General features: G+C 41.8%; 1 protein-coding gene across 1 annotated transcript in view; it reads right to left on the bottom strand.

The window, feature by feature from the left end:
• Positions 1 to 1,532: 1,532 nt before the first annotated feature.
• The window catches only part of LOC109868970 (uncharacterized), a 115,973-nt gene continuing 97,086 nt past the window's right edge, over positions 1,533 to 20,419 (bottom strand). Inside the window, exon 9 of the mRNA XM_020458756.2 lies at positions 1,533 to 7,420. Coding sequence (XP_020314345.2) covers positions 6,857 to 7,420 — 564 coding nt within the window. The 3' untranslated portion in view covers positions 1,533 to 6,856. The remainder of the gene's footprint in view (positions 7,421 to 20,419) is intronic.

Below are 20,419 nucleotides of genomic sequence, written 5' to 3'. Positions count from 1 at the left end.
CTGTATATACTATATATATATATATATATATATATATATATATATTCTGGATATATTCTGATATTTCTATAAATCGTTCTGATATTTCTATAAATTATATTACGAACTCTGACATTGCTAAAGTTGCCAGAGGGAACCTTGGTGTGCGTCTGTGTGTGTGTGTGTGTGTGTGTGTGTGTGTGTGTGTGTGTGTGTGTGTGTGTGTGTGCAGTAATGGCATAACAGTAATGTTATGTGCCTCCAAAGGACCACAGTCCGTGACTCAAAGCACTGGTCTTTACCGCCTGTCCTGTCTGCTCTGTGGGTGTGTGACTTCACCTCCAAGGACCACATTCATTTACCACTTTATAGTGTAGCCTAGGCATAGCCAATCTTCCCCGCACTGACAGTGGTAGCTTCCACTTGAACCACAGACTTTGAAATGACTCGGTTTTCCCAGCCACACCATAATTTCAACAATAAAAATGTTTTACGAAAATAGGTAAATTAAAACATTTGAAAAACTATATACTAACCAAAATTTTACAGGGTAGAAAAATTAGAAATGTAAATATTCTATTATTCAATTTGATTGAGTGTATTAGATCATTAGACTAATAAGCGTTACATGGACCAGGTAGCCTTAGCTATTTGTAACATCTGCTCCTGCCACTTGGCTTATGTTGTGTTCATAACAAAGTGGGAGGGTGGTATTTAACATATACGACTGGGACGTCCTCCAACTGGTAGTTAGTGGGAAACACGTCTATCATCCCTGAGCGCCAACTTCTCCCACATGCTGACCTCTGATGTACCCTACTAAGTAAATTACCTCTATAACAGCATTTTTTGCAGTTATATGCAACAAAACATTATTTATAAAAAGCTATCTATTAATATGGTTTTGAAAACTTTAATGTGTTTACAAGCATGATAGCTGTACTTTCAGATATGGTTGACGCAGCTTGTTTGCCATTAGCCAATCTGTGTTCCTCAACGAGTTCAACGCACTTGAATGCATCAAACTGGTAATTACGATTTCGTAATTACCATCAAACTGGTAAATACGAAGAAGACCAGGCCCTGGAAGACCAGGCCCTAGACATAAGCAGCATAAGCGGTCGCTTAAGGCCCCCGGCCGCCAGGAGGGCTCCAACCAAATTGTTATTATGTGTAGTCTTGCAGAAAATGTGCTTTAAAACCACCACATTTTCTCTATGACCCATGGCAGAATGTTTTATTTAAGACTTCAATTTGTTCTCTCCGCCATCAAGAGGGAGACCACTAAAATGTTTTACCCGTGAGGTGCGGGGCCCCCAAACTAAATGTTGCTTAGGGTCCCCAAAAAGCTAGGGCCGTCCCTGCCACTTGGTTATGAAAGCAGCATTAGGCTAGGCCTACTGTTGTTTCAACAACATGCCTGACTCAGACCACGTTGAGCTGCAGGCAGTGTTCCCTTTGTTGTGGACGACCAACCCAGCAAATGCCTATTTCAGGTCAAAAATAACAAACATAAAACATCATTAAAGACAACATGGTCATGCACACACAGACACGTTTTAAGGTGCTACTTTATTACAAAAGTAAAAACTTGAGACTGATATTTTATGAATGATTATAAAACATTTACAATCTTTTGCACATTTTCACATGATGTTATATTATATTGTTTTCCACGTTAAAACCCTGTGTCATCTTAAAACCAAAATACAACATAGGCCACAGCGCTGCCACTCACAGGCCCATAAACCAATTATTGGAAAATATTAGAATTAATATAGGGGATAACACTTCTGCTCCACTACATGCGTCATCAATGTGACGTTCTACCTGCTACACAGAAACCAACCAAAATCAACTTTATTTCTCATTATTTCAATTCACAAGATAGATTGAAAGAGAGCGTCAGCCATTGAGAATTGAACATCAGCGATTCTTGAAAAGTAGGCTAGCTCATCATTGCTTCAACGTAAAACCACAACATTTGTGATAACCATCAATATATCCACTAACATCAAGTCTTTCAGCATACAACCAATAACAAGTGAAATAGTTCTGTGTGACATCAAAACAACAATATTCCACATAATACCATTTGCCTCAAAATGTCGGCTATTTATGTGAGCGTGTCTTTGTCAGATATGTTTGTGCTAAACTGAGAGGCAAAAATAAATAAATTAATGCACAATACATTATTTGCCATAATATGCATTTTCAAAATATATTTTAAAGTACTGTTTAGCTTTTATTTGGTCCTGGTCCGTCCATGTCTTTGTCAATTTAGGCTGTGCTAAACGGGTTGAATGAAAAGTTTGTGAATTTCCTCAGGACACTAGCAGTGTCAGTGCTGGATGACAAAATATATGTTTCCAAAGCTGCTTAAATGATCTCAGCTGTTAGTCATTGGTCATATCACATACACCAATACAACTGCACTATTGATGTTGAAAGCATGCAGGGTCGGCATGACCCCCAGGCAGTCCCTCTACCCCTCCACCCCCATATCTCTCCCTTGGTCCCTCAGAAGAAGCAACATCAAAGGCCCATCTCTAACAGCACAGAGAGGAGAGGAGAAAAGATAGAGGAGATAAGAGAGGAAAAAGAGAGAGAGGATAATACAGGGAGTAGAACCAGAGTGTGCTTCCTCCCTCCTACTGGCAACCTCCTGACAGTTTCATAATTTGGAGCATGGAGAGAGGAAGGTCTCTCTCTCTCTCTGTCTCTCTCTCTCTGTCTCTCTCTCTCTCTCTCTGTCTCTGTCTCTCTGTCTCTCTCTCTCTCTCTGTCTCTCTCTCTCTCTGTCTCTCTCTCTCCCTCTCTCTCTCTCTCTCTCTCTCTCTCTGTCTGTCTCTCTCTGTCTCTCTCTCTCTCTCTCTCTGTCTCTCTCTCTCTCTCTCTCCCTCTCTCCCTCTCTCTCTCTCTCTCTCTCAGCCCCAAATGGAATGTTTTTTTTCTTTCTCCCATGACAAAACAGGAAAACAGGAAACAAACATTAGGAAATAAATAAAGTACTACAATATTTTGTTTTTTCATTTGGTCAAAGACATGCATTATGTTTCAAGCAGGAAAATTGCACCAACAGCATTAAACACAGTACAAGTAGCATCTCCATGGCAGTGGCATAAGCTATTTAAACACAATAGGTAAACTTTTTTTTTTTTTTTACATAAACAGTGCATTAAGAAAATACAGAATGCATTTCATAAGATGTATTTCATAGTAAACCTATACACACCTATACATCTTATAGAACTACATTTTCCACACGCTCTCCTAACGTTAGATGGCCTAACACATACTGCTGTTATTCATCCCTCATATACCTCTCTGTCCCTGAGCAGTTTGTGTCCCTCTTTACTTTTGACTTGAAAACACCCCTTTATTAAACCCTAATGTCACTGTTTTTCTTCTTCAGTTCATACATCACATTTCCCCCAAGAGCTACATGGGAAAGAGCTTGTTTACAATAGAACAGAACTTTCAGCACAGGCTGGGGGGGGGGCTTCCAAAAGACGCTCACTGGTCATTTTATGCCCAACACTTTATTTTCTTTGGATTCCAACCCCTCAATGGCTGTTCCAACCGACAGACAGACTGTGGCCCAGAGTGCAGCAGTAGAGTCCTGGCATTGACTTCAGCCTGTGAAGCGAATCAGGGCCCTGCTACACAAACGCCCTTCACTGCAGTAACTACACGAAACCGCCAATAGCCCTACAACTCTCCAAGACTCCATTACCTTGGCCATAAAAGAAAATGTTAGCAACGCCCCATAGGTCCTGGGCAGAGATTGTGAAATCGGTTGCCTTTCTCCTTCAGAGAAAGATCTACCCAGCCCACCGTGTCCCTGACCCGTTGGCTTTGCCCTGTGTATCTCTGCCAAGATTGTGTATGTCTGTGTGTGTGTGTGTGTGTGTGTGTTTTGCCATGCAAATAACATTATTTTAAGCTCCAGGAGTTTTGAAAACAAAGAACGTGAATAACAACTTACAATAAATTAAATCTGACTAAAGTATAGCCAAATCAGTACTCTTTATGACAGCTCACCCCAAAATTCTACTTAGACGGTGCCAATCACCCCCATTAATTTGAGAATAAGGCTCTACACCACAGAACCTGTGTTATTTGGATTCCACTCGACATTAGACCCCTTTTGAGATGTGAAAAGGGAAGACTTAGGTGTCGCGTCAAACTGTCCCTATAAGTGTGTCAGTTGTTGCTCTGTGGTCAGTCACTGTGGTTAAAGCTCAGTGGTTCTGGATGGAATTAACAGTGTGAGGCAGCCTGAGGCGGACCACTGCTTCACTTGAACTGTGTCACCACTGACAACAAGAACAAGGCCCTTTTACCCGGCCTTATCAACCGGCTGAGCTCAATACAACGCTACAAGATGAACATCAGAGTCAGAAAGTTGGTCAAGATCTCCCAGCATATAACTCTGATACATGTACTTCAGATGTATAGTGAGTGATTGCTGTATGCCACTTTCATTCAAAGACCCTTCCAGTTACAAGACATCTTCAGTGTGTGTATCTGTGGTTAGGGGCAACTTCTACCTTGAATACCAAGGAGTAAAGAGTGTACAGGAGAGTGGTGGGTTGGAGCCAAGCTCGCCTCCTCCAGGTCAGAGCATGTTAACGTCCACGTACCGTATAGACCTAGGCTACATGTCAGATTTTTTTCTCAAAGTCAAACCATATCTGCCCTGCCCGGCAACAGAGAGAGGACCTGTTTGATATGTTTGCTTAAGGAGAGCTAATCACAGCCAATCTCCCAGACTCCCATCTGCTTCTATTACATCATTCCCAGCACAAGGTATGTGTATGTGTGTGTGTCTGTATGTGTTTGTGTTTAATCCTTCCATGAGTCTCTGAGGCTTGGATTTAAACTTGTTAAAATCAGTAACATAGTCAAACCCTTTTTACCAGCAGTGACGTCATCGGTAATGTCATCAGGGGGTTGGAACTTAGAAGTGAAGCCATCCTGGAGTCTACACACTTCTTCTCTCTGTCATCTTTGTGAGAATGTGTGTTTTCATACACAACAATGTTTGCGTACGGTGTGTGTGTGTGTGCACGTGTGTCTGTTATTGTGTGTTATCATGTTATTTAGGGGGATTGTGTGTCGCTCTGTACACAAGCCATGCTTTATTAACGGTACCATATTTATACAAAAATAAATCTATATGTAAAATGTGACACAAATGGTAAGGTAAGGTGAACAGTGACACAGTTCATAACATGATGCTCAGTCTGGTCTGGTTGGGACCTGTTTGAGTCTGGCTGAGAGGTGCAGTCCAGACTGAGTTAGCCAGACTGGTTCTGCGGTAAAGCTCAGAGACGTAGGGTAGATTGGGTTCTTTTGAGTCCAGTGGTGTAAATGAGGGGGAACCCCTCAGGTTGTCCTGTGTGACTCAGTTGGAAGAGCATGGTGTTTGCAATGCCATAGTTGTGGGCTCAATTCCCATGGGGGACCAGTAAGAAAATGTATGCATTCACTGCTGTAAGTTGTTCTACTGTGTACAAGAGTGTCTGATAAATGACTTGAGCTGTAACCCTTGAACCTGGGCTCCTATCCAAGGTTCAACTAGCCTGGAACCCCTATATGGGCTTCCCCAGTCAGTACCATGCCCACCACTGGTTGGGTCTGGTGCCTGACCCTGGGTTGAGATACTGTTTAAACCTGGTGTTAGAATGCATAACATTTGCTGCTTGATTTCAGCAGTTGTTCTCATTGCTATAGAGCAGGTTTTCCCAAAGTCAGTCCCGGGGCCCCCCTGGGTGCGGTTTTTGCCTTAGCACTACACAGCTGATTCAAATAATCAAAGCTTGATGATGAGTTGGTTATTTGAATCAGCTGTGTAGTGAAACGGCAAAAACCAAAACGTGCACCCAGGGGGGCCCCAGAAACCAAAACGTGCACCCAGGGGGGCCCCAGAAACGAGTTAGGGAAACCCTGCTATGGAGTATCACAGTACGAGTCATAATACCCATAACACCTAGAGGTCAAACAGGGGAATGGTTCCAATTGTTTTTCTACCATACATTTCCCCATAGGAGTTTTTAGAAATACTTCAAATAAGGGCTGTTTTTCGTGTAAGTTTGGATAAGCGTGTAAATCTCTATAGACAAGGTGAATTCTATCCATATATTTAACTGTATTGCTTCCCCAAAAATGAAATTGTAATTAGTTGTTAATTTGGCTATCATAAAGAACTAGACATGCATTGATGATGTGGACGAGACTGCCCAATTGAGCTAAATGTAGTAAGGAATAAATTGGCTAATTTCTTTAAATGGACAATTCTGTGAACTGTCTGGTGCAATTTTTAAATTGACTCAATACCTGTTAGCAAAGGTGTCAGCTAGAGATGACACAAATTTGGCTTGGTGCAGGAGATTGCATGGATTTGCTGTTTTTTGATGCTAATTTGCATTATAGAATCTGAGAGTAAATAGAGACTAATATATTGGTAAAATTCCCCTTGTACGAGATGAACATTTACATGTCACGCCAGGGTAAGCCTACATGAAGCAAAGCCCTTATTTGAAGTGTTTCTAACATCTCCTATGGGAAAACTTTATGGGAGAAAAACGATTGGAACCATTTCCCTGTTTGAACTCTAGGTTTTATGGGTATTATGACACCTCCACTGTGGGTCTCTATGTACATTGCTTCCAGTCACTTTCATAGTGTAAAGAGGGTGTAGACAGGGTCAGAAGAACACAAACAGGTCAGAACCCAGCCCAGTGTGTGTGTGTGTGTGTGTGTGTGTGTGTGTGTGTGTGTGTGTGTGTGTGTGTGTGTGTGTGTGTGTGTGTGTGTGTGTGTGTGTGTGTGTGTGTGTGTGTGTGTGTGTGTGTGAGCCAGTGTCTCTCAGCTACAGGCCAGTGACATACATCTCCATCCCGTCGTTGAAGGTGAAGATGGTGGTGGTGCTGGCACTGTTGGCCCCCTGTTTCACATCGCTGATGGTCTCATAGAAGTTCTCCCCCCCAGGCAAGGCCCTAGATGGAGGGGCCGGGGGGCATGCTGGAGGTCCCTGGGGGCATGGGGCCTCTGGAGACGATGCTCCCTGCTGAGGAGGCTTCTTCCTGGGCTTTAGTGTAGCGTTCGCCCCCAGCGCACCGTTATTGGTTCCTGCCCACTCATGTTTCCGGTGGGAGTCGATAGTGGCGTACGCCGGGTCCGACTCGGCCACCACACAGGGGGGGCAGGACCTGTCACCAACGGGCTCGTAGCAGGGCTCCTCATGGGATCGGGCCTGGCCACCCTGGATCCCCTGACCGCCACCCCATGCCCCGTTCCCTCCTGCTCCTCCTCCCCTACCTCCTCCATTCTTCCCCCCAGAGCAGTGGTTGCGGGGGAGGGTCTTGGCTGCGCTGTGGTCTGGGGAAGGTTTCTTCTTCTGTGGTTTACACACGGTGGAGTAGGTGTCTGTGATCTGAAGATGAGACAGAGAGAGGGAGAGACACTTAGCTATCAAATATAGTACAACTGTTGATGTTGTGGCTTCTGCATCTTACACATGCAGACTTGTTCAACAGGGAGAAGGCTACAATACAGCTGAAACAGTCCAATATGACCGACCACAATGATTTACTTAAGTTTAGTAATTTATTGTCCTAAATTGTCTTTTTTTATTATACATGCAGTGTATTCGGAAAGTATTCAGACCTCTTGAATGTTTTCCACATGTTGTTACGTTACAGCCTTATTCTAAAATGGACTAAATAGTTGTGTTCCTAATCAATCTACACACAATACTCCCATAATGACAAAGCAAATGTATCTATAAAAAAACTGAAATATCACATTTACATAAATATTCAGACCCTTTACTCAGTGCTTTGTTGAAGCACCTTTGGCAGCGATTACGGCCTCGAGTCTTCTTGGGTATGACGCTACAAGCTTGGCACACCTGTATTTTGGGAGTTTTTTCCATTCTTCTCAGCAGATCCTCTCAAGCTCTTTCAGGTTGGATAGGGAGCATCGCTGCACAGCTATTTTCAGGTCTATCCAGAGATGTTCGATTGGGTTCAAGTCCGGGCTCTGGCTGGGCCACTCAAGAGACTTGTCCCGAAGCCCCTCTTGTGTTGTCTTGGCTGTGTGCTTAGGCTCATTGTCCTGTTGGAAGGTGACCCTTCGCCCCAGTCTTAGGTCCTGAGCTCTCTATAGAAGGTTTTCATCAAGGATCTCCCTGTACTTTGCTCCGTTTATCTGTCCCTCGATCCTGACTATTCACACAGATGCTGCCGCTGAAAAACATCCCCACAGCATGATGCTGCCACCACCATGCTTCTCTGTAGGGATGGTGCCAGGTTTGATCAATTGAAACAGGATTCACCTGATCTAAATTCAGAGTCTCATAGCAAAGGGTCTGAATACTTAAGTAAATAAGGTATTTCTGTTTCTTATTTGTAATAAATTTGCACACATTTCTATAAAACATGTTTTTGCTTGTTATTATGGGGTATTGTGTGTAGATTGATGAATAAAGCTGTAACGTAACAAAAAGTGGAAAAAGTGAAGGGGTCTGAATACTTTCCGAATGCACTGTACTCTGTAGACAGGCCCATGCCAAAAGTTTAACACTGTAGGAAAATCCCTCGGGGTCTGAGAGAGCTAGAGAAGGAGAGCGATATGGAGAACGATAGGTAGAAAGAGCGATATGGAGAACGATAGGTAAAGAGAGAGATATGGAGAACGATAGGTAAAGAGAGAGATATGGAGAACGATAGGTAAAGAGAGAGATATGGAGAACGATAGGTAAAGAAAAAGATATGGAGAACGATAGGTAAAGAGAAAGATATGGAGAACGATAGGTAAAGAGAGCGATATGGAGAACGATAGGTAAAGAGAGAGATATGGAGAACGATAGGTAAAGAGAGAGATATGGAGAACGATAGGTAAAGAGAGAGATATGGAGAACGATAGGTAAAGAGAGAGATATGGAGAACGATAGGCAAAGAGAGAGATACGGAGAACGATAGGTAAAGAGAGAGATATGGAGAACAATAGGTAAAGAGAAAGATATGGAGAACGATAGGTAAAGAGAAAGATATGGAGAACGATAGGTAAAAAGAAAGATATGGAGAACGATAGGTAAAGAGAAAGATATGGAGAACGATAGGTAAAGAGAGCGATATGGAGAACGATAGGTAAAGAGAGAGATATGGAGAACGATAGGTAAAGAGAGAGATATAGAGAACGATAGGTAAAGAGAGAGATATGGAGAACGATAGGTAAAGAGAGAGATATGGAGAACGATAGGTAAAGAGAGAGATATGGAGAACGATAGGTAAAGAGAGAGATATGGAGAACGATAGGTAAAGAGAAAGATATGGAGGACGATAGGTAAAGAGAGCGATATGGAGAACGATAGGTAAAGAGAGAGATATGGAGAACGATAGGTAAAGAGAGAGATATGGAGAAGGATAGGTAAAGAGAGAGATATGGAGAAGGATAGGTAAAGAGAGAAATATGGAGAACGATAGGGAAAGAGAAAGATATGGAGAACGATAGGTAAAGAGAGAGATATGGAGAACGATAGGTAAAGAGAGAGATATGGAGAACGATAGGGAAAGAGAGAGATATGGAGAATGATAGGTAAAGAGAGAGATATGGAGAACGATAGGTAAAGAGAGAGATATGGAGAACGATAGGTAAAGAGAGAGATATGGAGAACGATAGGTAAAGAGAGAGTGAGCTGTTTGCTCAGCAAGCATTTCTCATGAGCAGTAGAGCAGAGGTGCCAGTCCGGGTGTGAACATGGAAGACACCCATGACCATATCTCCACATCCTTTGGGACACTTCTCTCCTAATAAAACTATGACACAGGAATGCCATGGAGGTCACAACGTCAGTTAAATGAAATGCCTATGCAAGGTTCTACACATGACATTTTGTTGTGAAAATGGTAAAGACTTAAGAGCTCTAGTAGTTACACTCACTCACTCACTCACTCACTCACTCAATCACAATCAAACTCGCACTCAATCACTCACTCAATCACAATCAAACTCTCACTCACTCACTCACTCACTCACTCACTCACTCACTCACTCACTCACTCACTCACTCACTCACTCACTCACTCACTCACTCACTCACTCACTCACTCACTCACTTACAGACTCACACACTCACTCACAATCAAACTCTCACTCACTCACTCACTCACTGAGAAGCATGTTTTAGTGTTTTGGTTGGCATACAGATCCCTGACACACACCATTCTATTTTCTCCACTACTTGTCCGGGCTGACTGTGGTGAAATGTAACTGGTTTATCCTGTGGTTAGGTAACTCTGCCACTCAACCCAGCCACAGCACACAGCAGGCTGATAACACAGTTTACTCTAGCTTATCCTGCCTGGGAAAAATGGGTCAGGTTACTGCACTGTGCAAGTAGTGTCAACACATATACACACAGGCCTTGCATACTTTAGGTGCAGGCTGACACACAGACAGTCACGAGGGCAATAAAAACCTCACTATATCATCAAAGGCACCAAGCCTGCTGTACGTTTCACATGAAGAATACTAGTGTTGAATTGAGCATAAAGTGCATTCGGAAAGTATTCAGACCTCTTGACTTTTTCCACATTTAGTTATGTTGCAGCCTTATTTTTTTTAAATTCACCTTTATTTAACCAGGTAGGCTAGTTGAGAACAAGTTCTCATTTACAACTGCGACCTGGCCAAGATAATGCAAAGCAATGCGTCACAAACAACAACACAGAGTTACACATGGAATAAACAAATATACAGTCAATAATACAATAGAAAAAGTCTATATACAGTGTGTGCAAATGAGGTAGGATATGGGAGGTAAGGCAATAAATAGGCCATAGTGGCAAAATAATTACAATATAGCAATTAAACACTGGAGTGATAGATGTGCAGAAGATGAGTGTGCAAGTAGAGATACTGAGGTGCAAAATAAATAAATAAATAACAGTATGGGGATAAGGTAGTTGGATGGGCTATTTACAGATGGGCTATGTACAGGTGCAGTGATCTGTGAGATTCTCTGAACGCTGGTGCTTAAAGCTAGAGAGGGAGATATGAGTCTCCAGCTTCAGTGATTTTTGCAGTTCGTTCCAGTCATTGGCAGAGAACTGGAAGGGAAGGAGGAATTGGCTTTGGGGGTGACCAGTGAAATATACCTGCTGGAGCACATGCCAAGGGTAGGTGCTGCTCTGGTGACCAGTGAGCTGAGACAAGGCGGGGCTTTACCTAGCAAAGACTTATAGATGACCTGGAGCCAGTGGGTTTGGCGACAAATATGAAGCGAGGGCCAGCCAACGAGAGCATACAGGTCTGTGGTGGGTAGTATATGGGGCTTTTGTGACAAAATGGATGGCACTGTGATAGACTGCATCCAATTTGCTGAGTAGAATGTTGGAGGCTATTTTGTAAACGACATCGCCGAAGTCAAGGTTTGGTAGGATAGTCAGCATGAGTGAAGGATGCTTTGTTCCGATTCTAGATTAAATTTTGGATTGGAGATGCTTAGTGTGAGTCTGGAAGGAGAGTTTACAGTCTAACCAGACACCTAGGTATTTGTAGTTGTCCACATATTCTAAGTCAGAACCGTCCAAAGTAGTGATGCTGGACGTGCGGGCAGGTGTGGGCAGCAATTGGTTGAAGAGCATACATTTAGTTTTACTTGCATTTAAGAGCAGTTGGAGGCCACGGAAGGAGAGTTGTATGGCATTGAAGCTCGTCTGGAGGTTAGTTAACACAGTGTCCAAAGAAGGGCCAGATGTATACAGAATGGTGTCGCCTGCGTAGAGGTGGATCAGAGAATCACCAGCAGCAAGAGCGACATCATTAATGTATACAGAGAAAAGAGTCGGCCCAAGAATTGAACCCTGTGGCACCCCCATAGAGACTGCCAGAGGTCCGGACAACAGGCCCTCCGATTTGACACACTGAACTCTGTCTGAGAAGTAGTTGGTGAACCAGGTGAAGCAGTCATTTGAGAAACCAAGGCTGTTGAGTCTGCCGATAAGAATGTGGTGATTGACAGAGTCGAAAGCCTTGGCCAGGTCAATGAATACGGTTGCACAGTATTGTCTCTTATCGATGGCGGTTATGATATCGTTTAGGACCTTGAGCGTGGCCGAGGTGCACCCATGACCAGCTCTGAAACCAGATTGCATAGCGGAGAAGGTACGGTGGGATTCGAAATAGTCGGTGATCTGTTTGTTAACTTGTCTTTCTAAGATGTTAGAAAGGCAGGGCAGGATGGATATAGGTCTATAACAGTTTGGGTCTAGAGTGTCTCCCCCTTTGAAGAGGGGGATGACCGCGGCAGCTTTCCAATCTTTGGGGATCTCAGACGACACATAAGAGAGGTTGAATAGGCTAGTAATAGGGGTTGCAACAATTTCGGCAGATACTTTTTAGAAAGAGAGGGTCATTTTGGAGCTCTGTATGGATTTGGGTGAAGGAGAAATGGGGAGGCTTGGGCAAGTTGCTGTGGGGGGTGCAGGGCTTATTGAAATTCTCAATTATCGCGGATCTATCGGTGGTGACAGTGTTTCCTAACCTCAGTGCAGTGGGCAGCTGGGAGGAGGTGCTCTTATTCTCCATGGACTTCACAGTGTCCCAGAAATGTTTGGAGTTTGTGCTACAGGATACAAATTTCTGTTTGAAAAAGCTAGCCTTTGCTTTCCTATCTTCCCTGAAAAGTTGCATATCGCGGGGGGATATTTGATGCTAATGCAGTGTGCCACAGGATGTTTTTGTGCTGGTCAAGGGTAGTCAGGTCTGGAGTGAACCAAGGGCTATATCTGTTCCTGGTTCTACATTTTTTGAACGGGGCATGCTTATTTAAGATGGTGAGAAAAACATTTTTTTTTTAATACTTAGTTTTTATTGTAGGAACACAAAGAATGTACAAATAAAGTCAAATAAAAGAACAACAAAAAATATCTGTCAGTTACAGTGCACTTCATACCTTCATTATCATATCATCATATTAGTTACAGTGCACTTCATACCTTCATTATCATATCATCATATTAGTTACATTGAAATCTTTGAATTAGACCTTTTCCAAGTACGAAACCCATTTTCCCAGTATTCTTGACCTCTCTCCTGTTGAGTTCTTAAAGCAAAGGTCATACGCTCCATGTGGTGTATTTCTTCTACAATGTCTATCCATTGTGTCACTGTGGGAGGGTCTTTTTGTAGCCATTTCCTAGTGATAGCCTTTTTACTGGCTGCCAGTAGGACCTTCAAGAGGTACTTTTCTCTATTGTGTAAGTTATCAGGTATTTCACCCATGTACAAAGAAATGAATGTTTGTTCTATGTCAAATCCCATTATTTTTCCAATGTTAGATCTTATTTCTCCCCAGTAAGTTTCGATTGCGGGGCAAGTCCAAAAGATATGAGAGTGGTCCGCCCTCAATAGACCGCATTCTCTCCAACAAGGGTGTAGTGATTTCAGTTTAGGTGTTATGAAGAAACGTATTACATTCTTCCAACAGAATTCTCTCCATGACCTTGAGTTGGTAGAGCTTTGTTGAGTCTCTAATATGTTCAACCATGTTTCATCAGTTATTTCAATGTTCAGTTCCTCCTCCCATTTCTTTTTAATATAGTTTGTAGAATGTTTCTTTGAGGATTGAATACCCAAGTAGAGATTTGAAATTGTTTTTTTGTCTCTCGCCAAGTTGTATGCGTTAGTGAATACTTGGATTAATTTTGGAGGTGCTCGCTCGGGGGTCAGTCACTTTTATCTCCCTTAAGAAATAGTGTTGAACTTGTACGTATCTGTAAAAAGCTTGTTTATCCAAGCCATGTTTTTTACTTAGGTCCTGGAAGTTATCTAGGTTCACATTCCTTATCATTGTACTGAATGATGTGATGCCTTTCTGCGTCCATTGTTTAAACCTGCTGTCCTGAGTTGCAGGGATGAAGCTGGGGTCGTATGCGGGCCAACTGAGCAGTTTGATCTCTCTGTCTAAATAATTTTGCTTAACTACCCTAAACCATGTCTTCAGAGATAAATTAATCCACCGATTTGGTCTATTGTATATTTCTTTTACCATGTCCTTATTTCCCAAAACTGACTGTATGGGTCAGTATCTCTGTCAAAGTAGTCTCCATGTCTTTCCATTTGGATTCGTATTCTGAATTGCACCAACACACCAGAGGTCTCAATTGGGCTGAGACATAATAATCTTTTAGGTTTAGTAAGGCCATACCCCCACAGTTTTTTGGTAACTGTAATGTTGTATATCTAGTTCTTGGTCTCTTAATCTATTTATCCCATTCCCTAAACTGTTTAGGCGGGATTTCTATGGGCAGTGATTAGAACAAATACAGTAACCTTGGCATGATGTTCATTTTGATTGTTTCAATTCTACTACTAAGATCTAAGGGAAGGGAATTCATATATTTTCTTGTTAATGTGATCGTAATTCATGCAATAAAGTTTGTGAGTATCTTTTGGTAAATTTACTCCCAGATATTTAATGGATGAAGAGGTCCAGGTGAAGTTATACCTACTCTTCAGCTCTTCCTGTGGGGTATAATTATATACTAGGGCTTGGGTCTTGTGTACGTTAAGCACATTCCCTAAATATGTTCCAAATGTTTGTAAAACATCCATCAATCTAGATACACTTGAGCCTGGGTCTTTAAGGAATAACAGAACGTCATCAGCATACATGCATATCTTATGTTCACTGCCTCTTATTGTTATTCCCTCTAAGGTTGGGTCCTGTCTTATTGCCTGTGCTAATGGTTCGAGGTACAAGGAGAAGACTGTAGGTGAAAGACTACAGCCTTGTCTTGCTCTAATTTTATCGTTTGTGTCAAATGTCCATTTATCTTTATTCTAGCGGTCGGACATGAATACAGTGTTTTGATGCACTGTATCACTTCTTTGTTGAAACCAAATCTTTCCATAACTTGGAATAGGTAATCCCATCCCACTGAATCAAATGCTTTTTCTGCATCTAGGCTGATTAATATTGCACTTGTCTTATTCTGAGTAATGTGGTCCATGACATGTAGTGTTCTCCTTATATTGTCCTGTGTCTGCCTATTTTGTATGAAACCAGTTTGATCTCCGTCAATCAATTCTGGGATTATGTTCTCCATTCTTTTGGCTATTATTGATGCATATAGTTTATAATCTGTGTTAAGAATTGCGATAGGTCTATATGAACTGCACTCTTTCTTATCTTTACCTTCTTCTGGGATTACTGATATGATGGCCTCTCTCCATGGCCTCTCCCCCCCCCTCAGAGTTTTAAGTAGAGGTGCTAATTGTTCTCTGAAGGTCTTGAACCATTCTGAAGGGAAGCCATCAGTGCCTGGAGACTTGTTGACTTTTTGTTGAGATATTGCTTTATTAATTTCTTTGTGGATATTTCTAAAGTTAGTCTATCATTTTGCTCTGTCCCAATTGAGGGGAGATCAAGTGAGTTCAAAAAGTGCTCTATTGTCTGTGCATCTGCCTTCTCAAATGCATTCTGTATTTCATCTAATTTGCATGTGATTTTTTTGTTTTGGGGTCTTCTATTTTGAAAATGGTATTCTGTGCTGGTTGTTTCCTGAGTCTCCATGCTAGTAATCTGGTTGCCTTTGAGCTTCATAATATCGTTGTTTCAGGAACCTAAGCTTTTTCTTTACTTCTTCTCTATAAATCTGGTCAATTTCCTGTTTTACCTTTTGAATGTCTCGTAATATAAGAGGGAATTTGTATTGACTATGAGATCGTTCTAAGTTTCTTAGGGTTTCCTGTAATTTCAGCAGTTTCTATGCTTTAATCTTTTTCTTGAGAGATGATGTGGCTATGATCTTCCCTCTAATAACCGCCTTAGCTGCATCCCACAATATAGCAGGAGATACATCCCCATTATCATTATTCTCCAGATAGATGTTCAATTCTGTCTTTATTGATTCCTTGAATGCTGGATCATTCAGTCTGCTTGTATTAAGTCTCCATATAGTATTTCTTGGTTTGCTATCAAGGTGTAGAGTTAGGTAAACTCCATTATGATCAGTCGCTCTGCCCGATCCTACAATCCTTAAGCCTGTGTCTATCTGCACTGTACATTCAGTGTGGCGGGCTGAGTAAAAAGTATATTCCTTATCGGTCTTGTGGGTGTCACGCCATACATCGAGCAGTCCTAGATCCAGCAGTATCCTATTGATCTTTTTGGCAACTAGGCTCATTTTCCTATTTTGGTTTGTGCTGTCCAATTTGAGTTTAGAACTGTGTTAAAGTCCCCTCCACAGATAAGAGTGCCAGAGGTTTCTGTGGCTGTTAAATCAAACACCTTCCTGTAGAAGACCATGTCACTCCCTGGGGGGGCGTATACATTAAATAATGTAACTTCCTTGTTATCCAGTTTACATTTAACAAGTATAAATCTACCCTCCTTGTCTTTTATTTCTGACATAAACTCTAAATTAACTGAATTTGGGATCAAGATTGTAACTCCCCTTCTACCCATTTTGTAAGAAGAAAAAAAAGTGTTCCTATATCCCATTTTCTTGAGTTTCTCGTGTTCAGGTGTGGATAAGTGAGTTTCTCGTGTTCAGGTGTGGATAAGTGAGTTTCTCGTGTTCAGGTGTGGATAAGTGAGTTTCTCGTGTTCAGGTGTGGATAAGTGAGTTTCTCGTGTTCAGGTGTGGATAAGTGATTTTCTCGTGTTCAGGTGTGGATAAGTGAGTTTCTCGTGTTCAGGTGTGGATAAGTGTGTTTCTCGTGTTCAGGTGTGGTTAAGTGAGTTTCCTGTCAGAATAGTATGTCAACTCTCTCCTGTTTCATCTTTGCTATGACCTTACTTCTCTTGATGTCACTCCCCAGTCCGTTTACATTGAGACTGATGACCTTACTTCTCTTGATGTCACTCCCCAGTCCGTTTACATTGAGACTGATGACCTTACTTCTCTTGATGTCACTCCCCAGTGCATTTACATTGAGACTGATGACCTTACTTCTCTTGATGTCACTCCCCAGTCCGTTTACATTGAGACTGATGACCTTACTTCTCTTGATGTCACTCCCCAGTCCGTTTACATTGAGACTGATGACCTTACTTCTCTTGATGTCACTCCCCAGTCCGTTTACATTGAGACTGATGACCTTACTTCTCTTGATGTCACTCCCCAGTCCGTTTACATTGAGACTGATGACCTTATTTCTCTTGATGTCACTCCCCAGTCCGTTTACATTGAGACTGATGACCTTACTTCTCTTGATGGCACTCCCCAGTCCATTTACATTGAGACTGATGACCTTACTTCTCTTGATGTCACTCCCCAGTCCGTTTACATTGAGACTGATGACCTTACTTCTCTTGATGTCACTCCCCAGTCCGTTTACATTGAGACTGATGACCTTACTTCTTTTGATGGCACTCCCCAGTCCATTTACATTGAGACTGATGACCTTACTTCTCTTGATGTCACTCCCCAGTCCGTTTACATTGAGACTTATTACTTTACTTCTCTTGATGTCACTCCCCAGTCCGTTTACATTGAGACTTATTACTTTACTTCTCTTGATGGCACTCCCCAGTCCGTTTACATTGAGACTTATTACTTTACTTCTCTTGATGTCACTCCCCAGCCCGTTTACATTGAGACTTATTACTTTACTTCTCTTGATGTCACTCCCCAGTCCGTTTACATTGAGACTTATTACTTTACTTCTCTTGATGTCACTCCCCAGTCCGTTTACATTGAGACTTATTACTTTACTTCTCTTGATGTCACTCCCCAGTCTGTTTACATTGAGACTTATTACTTTACTTCTCTTGATGTCACTCCCCAGTCCGTTTACATTGAGACTTATTACTTTACTTCTCTTGATGTCACTCCCCAGTCCGTTTACATTGAGACGTATTACTTTACTTCTCTTGATGTCACTCCCCAGTCTGTTTACATTGAGACTTATTACTTTACTTCTCTTGATGTCACTCCCCAGTCCGTTTACATTGAGACTGATGACCTTACTTCTCTTGATGTCACTCCCCAGTCCGTTTACATTGAGACTGATGACCTTACTTCTCTTGATGTCACTCCCCAGTCCGTTTACATTGAGACTGATGACCTTACTTCTCTTGATGTCACTCCCCAGTCCGTTTACATTGAGACTGATGACCTTACTTCTCTTGATGTCACTCCCCAGTCCATTTACATTGAGACTGATGACCTTATTTCTCTTGATGTCACTCCCCAGTCCGTTTACATTGAGACTGATGACCTTACTTCTCTTGATGGCACTCCCCAGTCCATTTACATTGAGACTGATGACCTTACTTCTCTTGATGTCACTCCCCAGTCCGTTTACATTGAGACTGATGACCTTACTTCTCTTGATGTCACTCCCCAGTCCGTTTACATTGAGACTGATGACCTTACTTCTCTTGATGGCACTCCCCAGTCCATTTACATTGAGACTGATGACCTTACTTCTCTTGATGTCACTCCCCAGTCCGTTTACATTGAGACTTATTACTTTACTTCTCTTGATGTCACTCCCCAGTCCGTTTACATTGAGACTTATTACTTTACTTCTCTTGATGTCACTCCCCAGTCTGTTTACATTGAGACTTATTACTTTACTTCTCTTGATGTCACTCCCCAGTCCGTTTACATTGAGACTGATGACCTTACTTCTCTTGATGTCACTCCCCAGTCCGTTTACATTGAGACTTATTACTTTACTTCTCTTGATGTCACTCCCCAGTCCGTTTACATTGAGACGTATTACTTTACTTCTCTTGATGGCACTCCCCAGTCCGTTTACATTGATACTTATTACTTTACTTCTCTTGATGGCACTCCCCAGTCCGTTTACATTGAGACTTATTACTTTACTTCTCTTGATGTCACTCCCCAGCCCATTTACATTGAGACTTATTACTTTACTTCTCTTGATGTCACTCCCCAGTCCGTTTACATTGAGACTTATTACTTTACTTCTTTTGATGTCACTCCCCAGTCAGTTTACATTGAGACTTATTACTTTACTTCTCTTGATGTCACTCCCCAGTCTGTTTACATTGAGACTTATTACTTTACTTCTCTTGATGTCACTCCCCAGTCCGTTTACATTGAGACTTATTACTTTACTTCTCTTGATGTCACTCCCCAGTCTGTTTACATTGAGACTTATTACTTTACTTCTCTTGATGTCACTCCCCAGTCCGTTTACATTGAGACTTATTACTTTACTTCTCTTGATGTCACTCCCCAGTCTGTTTACATTGAGACTTATTACTTTACTTCTCTTGATGTCACTCCCCAGTCCGTTTACATTGAGACTGATGACCTTACTTCTCTTGATGTCACTCCCCAGTCCGTTTACATTGAGACTTATTACTTTACTTCTCTTGATGTCACTCCCCAGTCCGTTTACATTGAGACGTATTACTTTACTTCTCTTGATGGCACTCCCCAGTCCGTTTACATTGATACTTATTACTTTACTTCTCTTGATGGCACTCCCCAGTCCGTTTACATTGAGACTTATTACTTTACTTCTCTTGATGTCACTCCCCAGCCCATTTACATTGAGACTTATTACTTTACTTCTCTTGATGTCACTCCCCAGTCCGTTTACATTGAGACTTATTACTTTACTTCTCTTGATGTCACTCCCCAGTCCGTTTACATTGAGACTTATTACTTTACTTCTCTTGATGTCACTCCCCAGTCTGTTTACATTGAGACTTATTACTTTACTTCTCTTGATGTCACTCCCCAGTCCGTTTACATTGAGACTTATTACTTTACTTCTCTTGATGTCACTCCCCAGTCTGTTTACATTGAGACTTATTACTTTACTTCTCTTGATGTCACTCCCCAGTCTGTTTACATTGAGACTTATTACTTTACTTCTCTTGATGTCACTCCCCAGTCCGTTTACATTGAGACGTATTACTTTACTTCTCTTGATGGCACTCCCCAGTCCGTTTACATTGATACTTATTACTTTACTTCTCTTGATGGCACTCCCCAGTCCGTTTACATTGAGACTTATTACTTTACTTCTCTTGATGTCACTCCCCAGTCTGTTTACATTGAGACTTATTACTTTACTTCTCTTGATGTCACTCCCCAGTCCGTTTACATTGAGACTTATTACTTTACTTCTCTTGATGTCACTCCCCAGTCTGTTTACATTGAGACTTATTACTTTACTTCTCTTGATGTCACTCCCCAGTCTGTTTACATTGAGACTTATTACTTTACTTCTCTTGATGTCACTCCCCAGTCTGTTTACATTGAGACGTATTACTTTACTTCTCTTGATGTCACTCCCCAGTCTGTTTACATTGAGACTTATTACTTTACTTCTCTTGATGTCACTCCCCAGTCTGTTTACATTGAGACTTATTACTTTACTTCTCTTGATGTCACTCCCCAGTCTGTTTACATTGAGACTGATGACCTTACTT

This window comes from Oncorhynchus kisutch, linkage group LG24 (assembly GCF_002021735.2).
Source record: "Oncorhynchus kisutch isolate 150728-3 linkage group LG24, Okis_V2, whole genome shotgun sequence".
Classification (NCBI taxonomy): Eukaryota; Metazoa; Chordata; class Actinopteri; order Salmoniformes; family Salmonidae; genus Oncorhynchus; species Oncorhynchus kisutch.
Note: the sequence above shows the minus strand (reverse complement) of the source record. Positions and strands in the feature narration are given on the sequence as shown.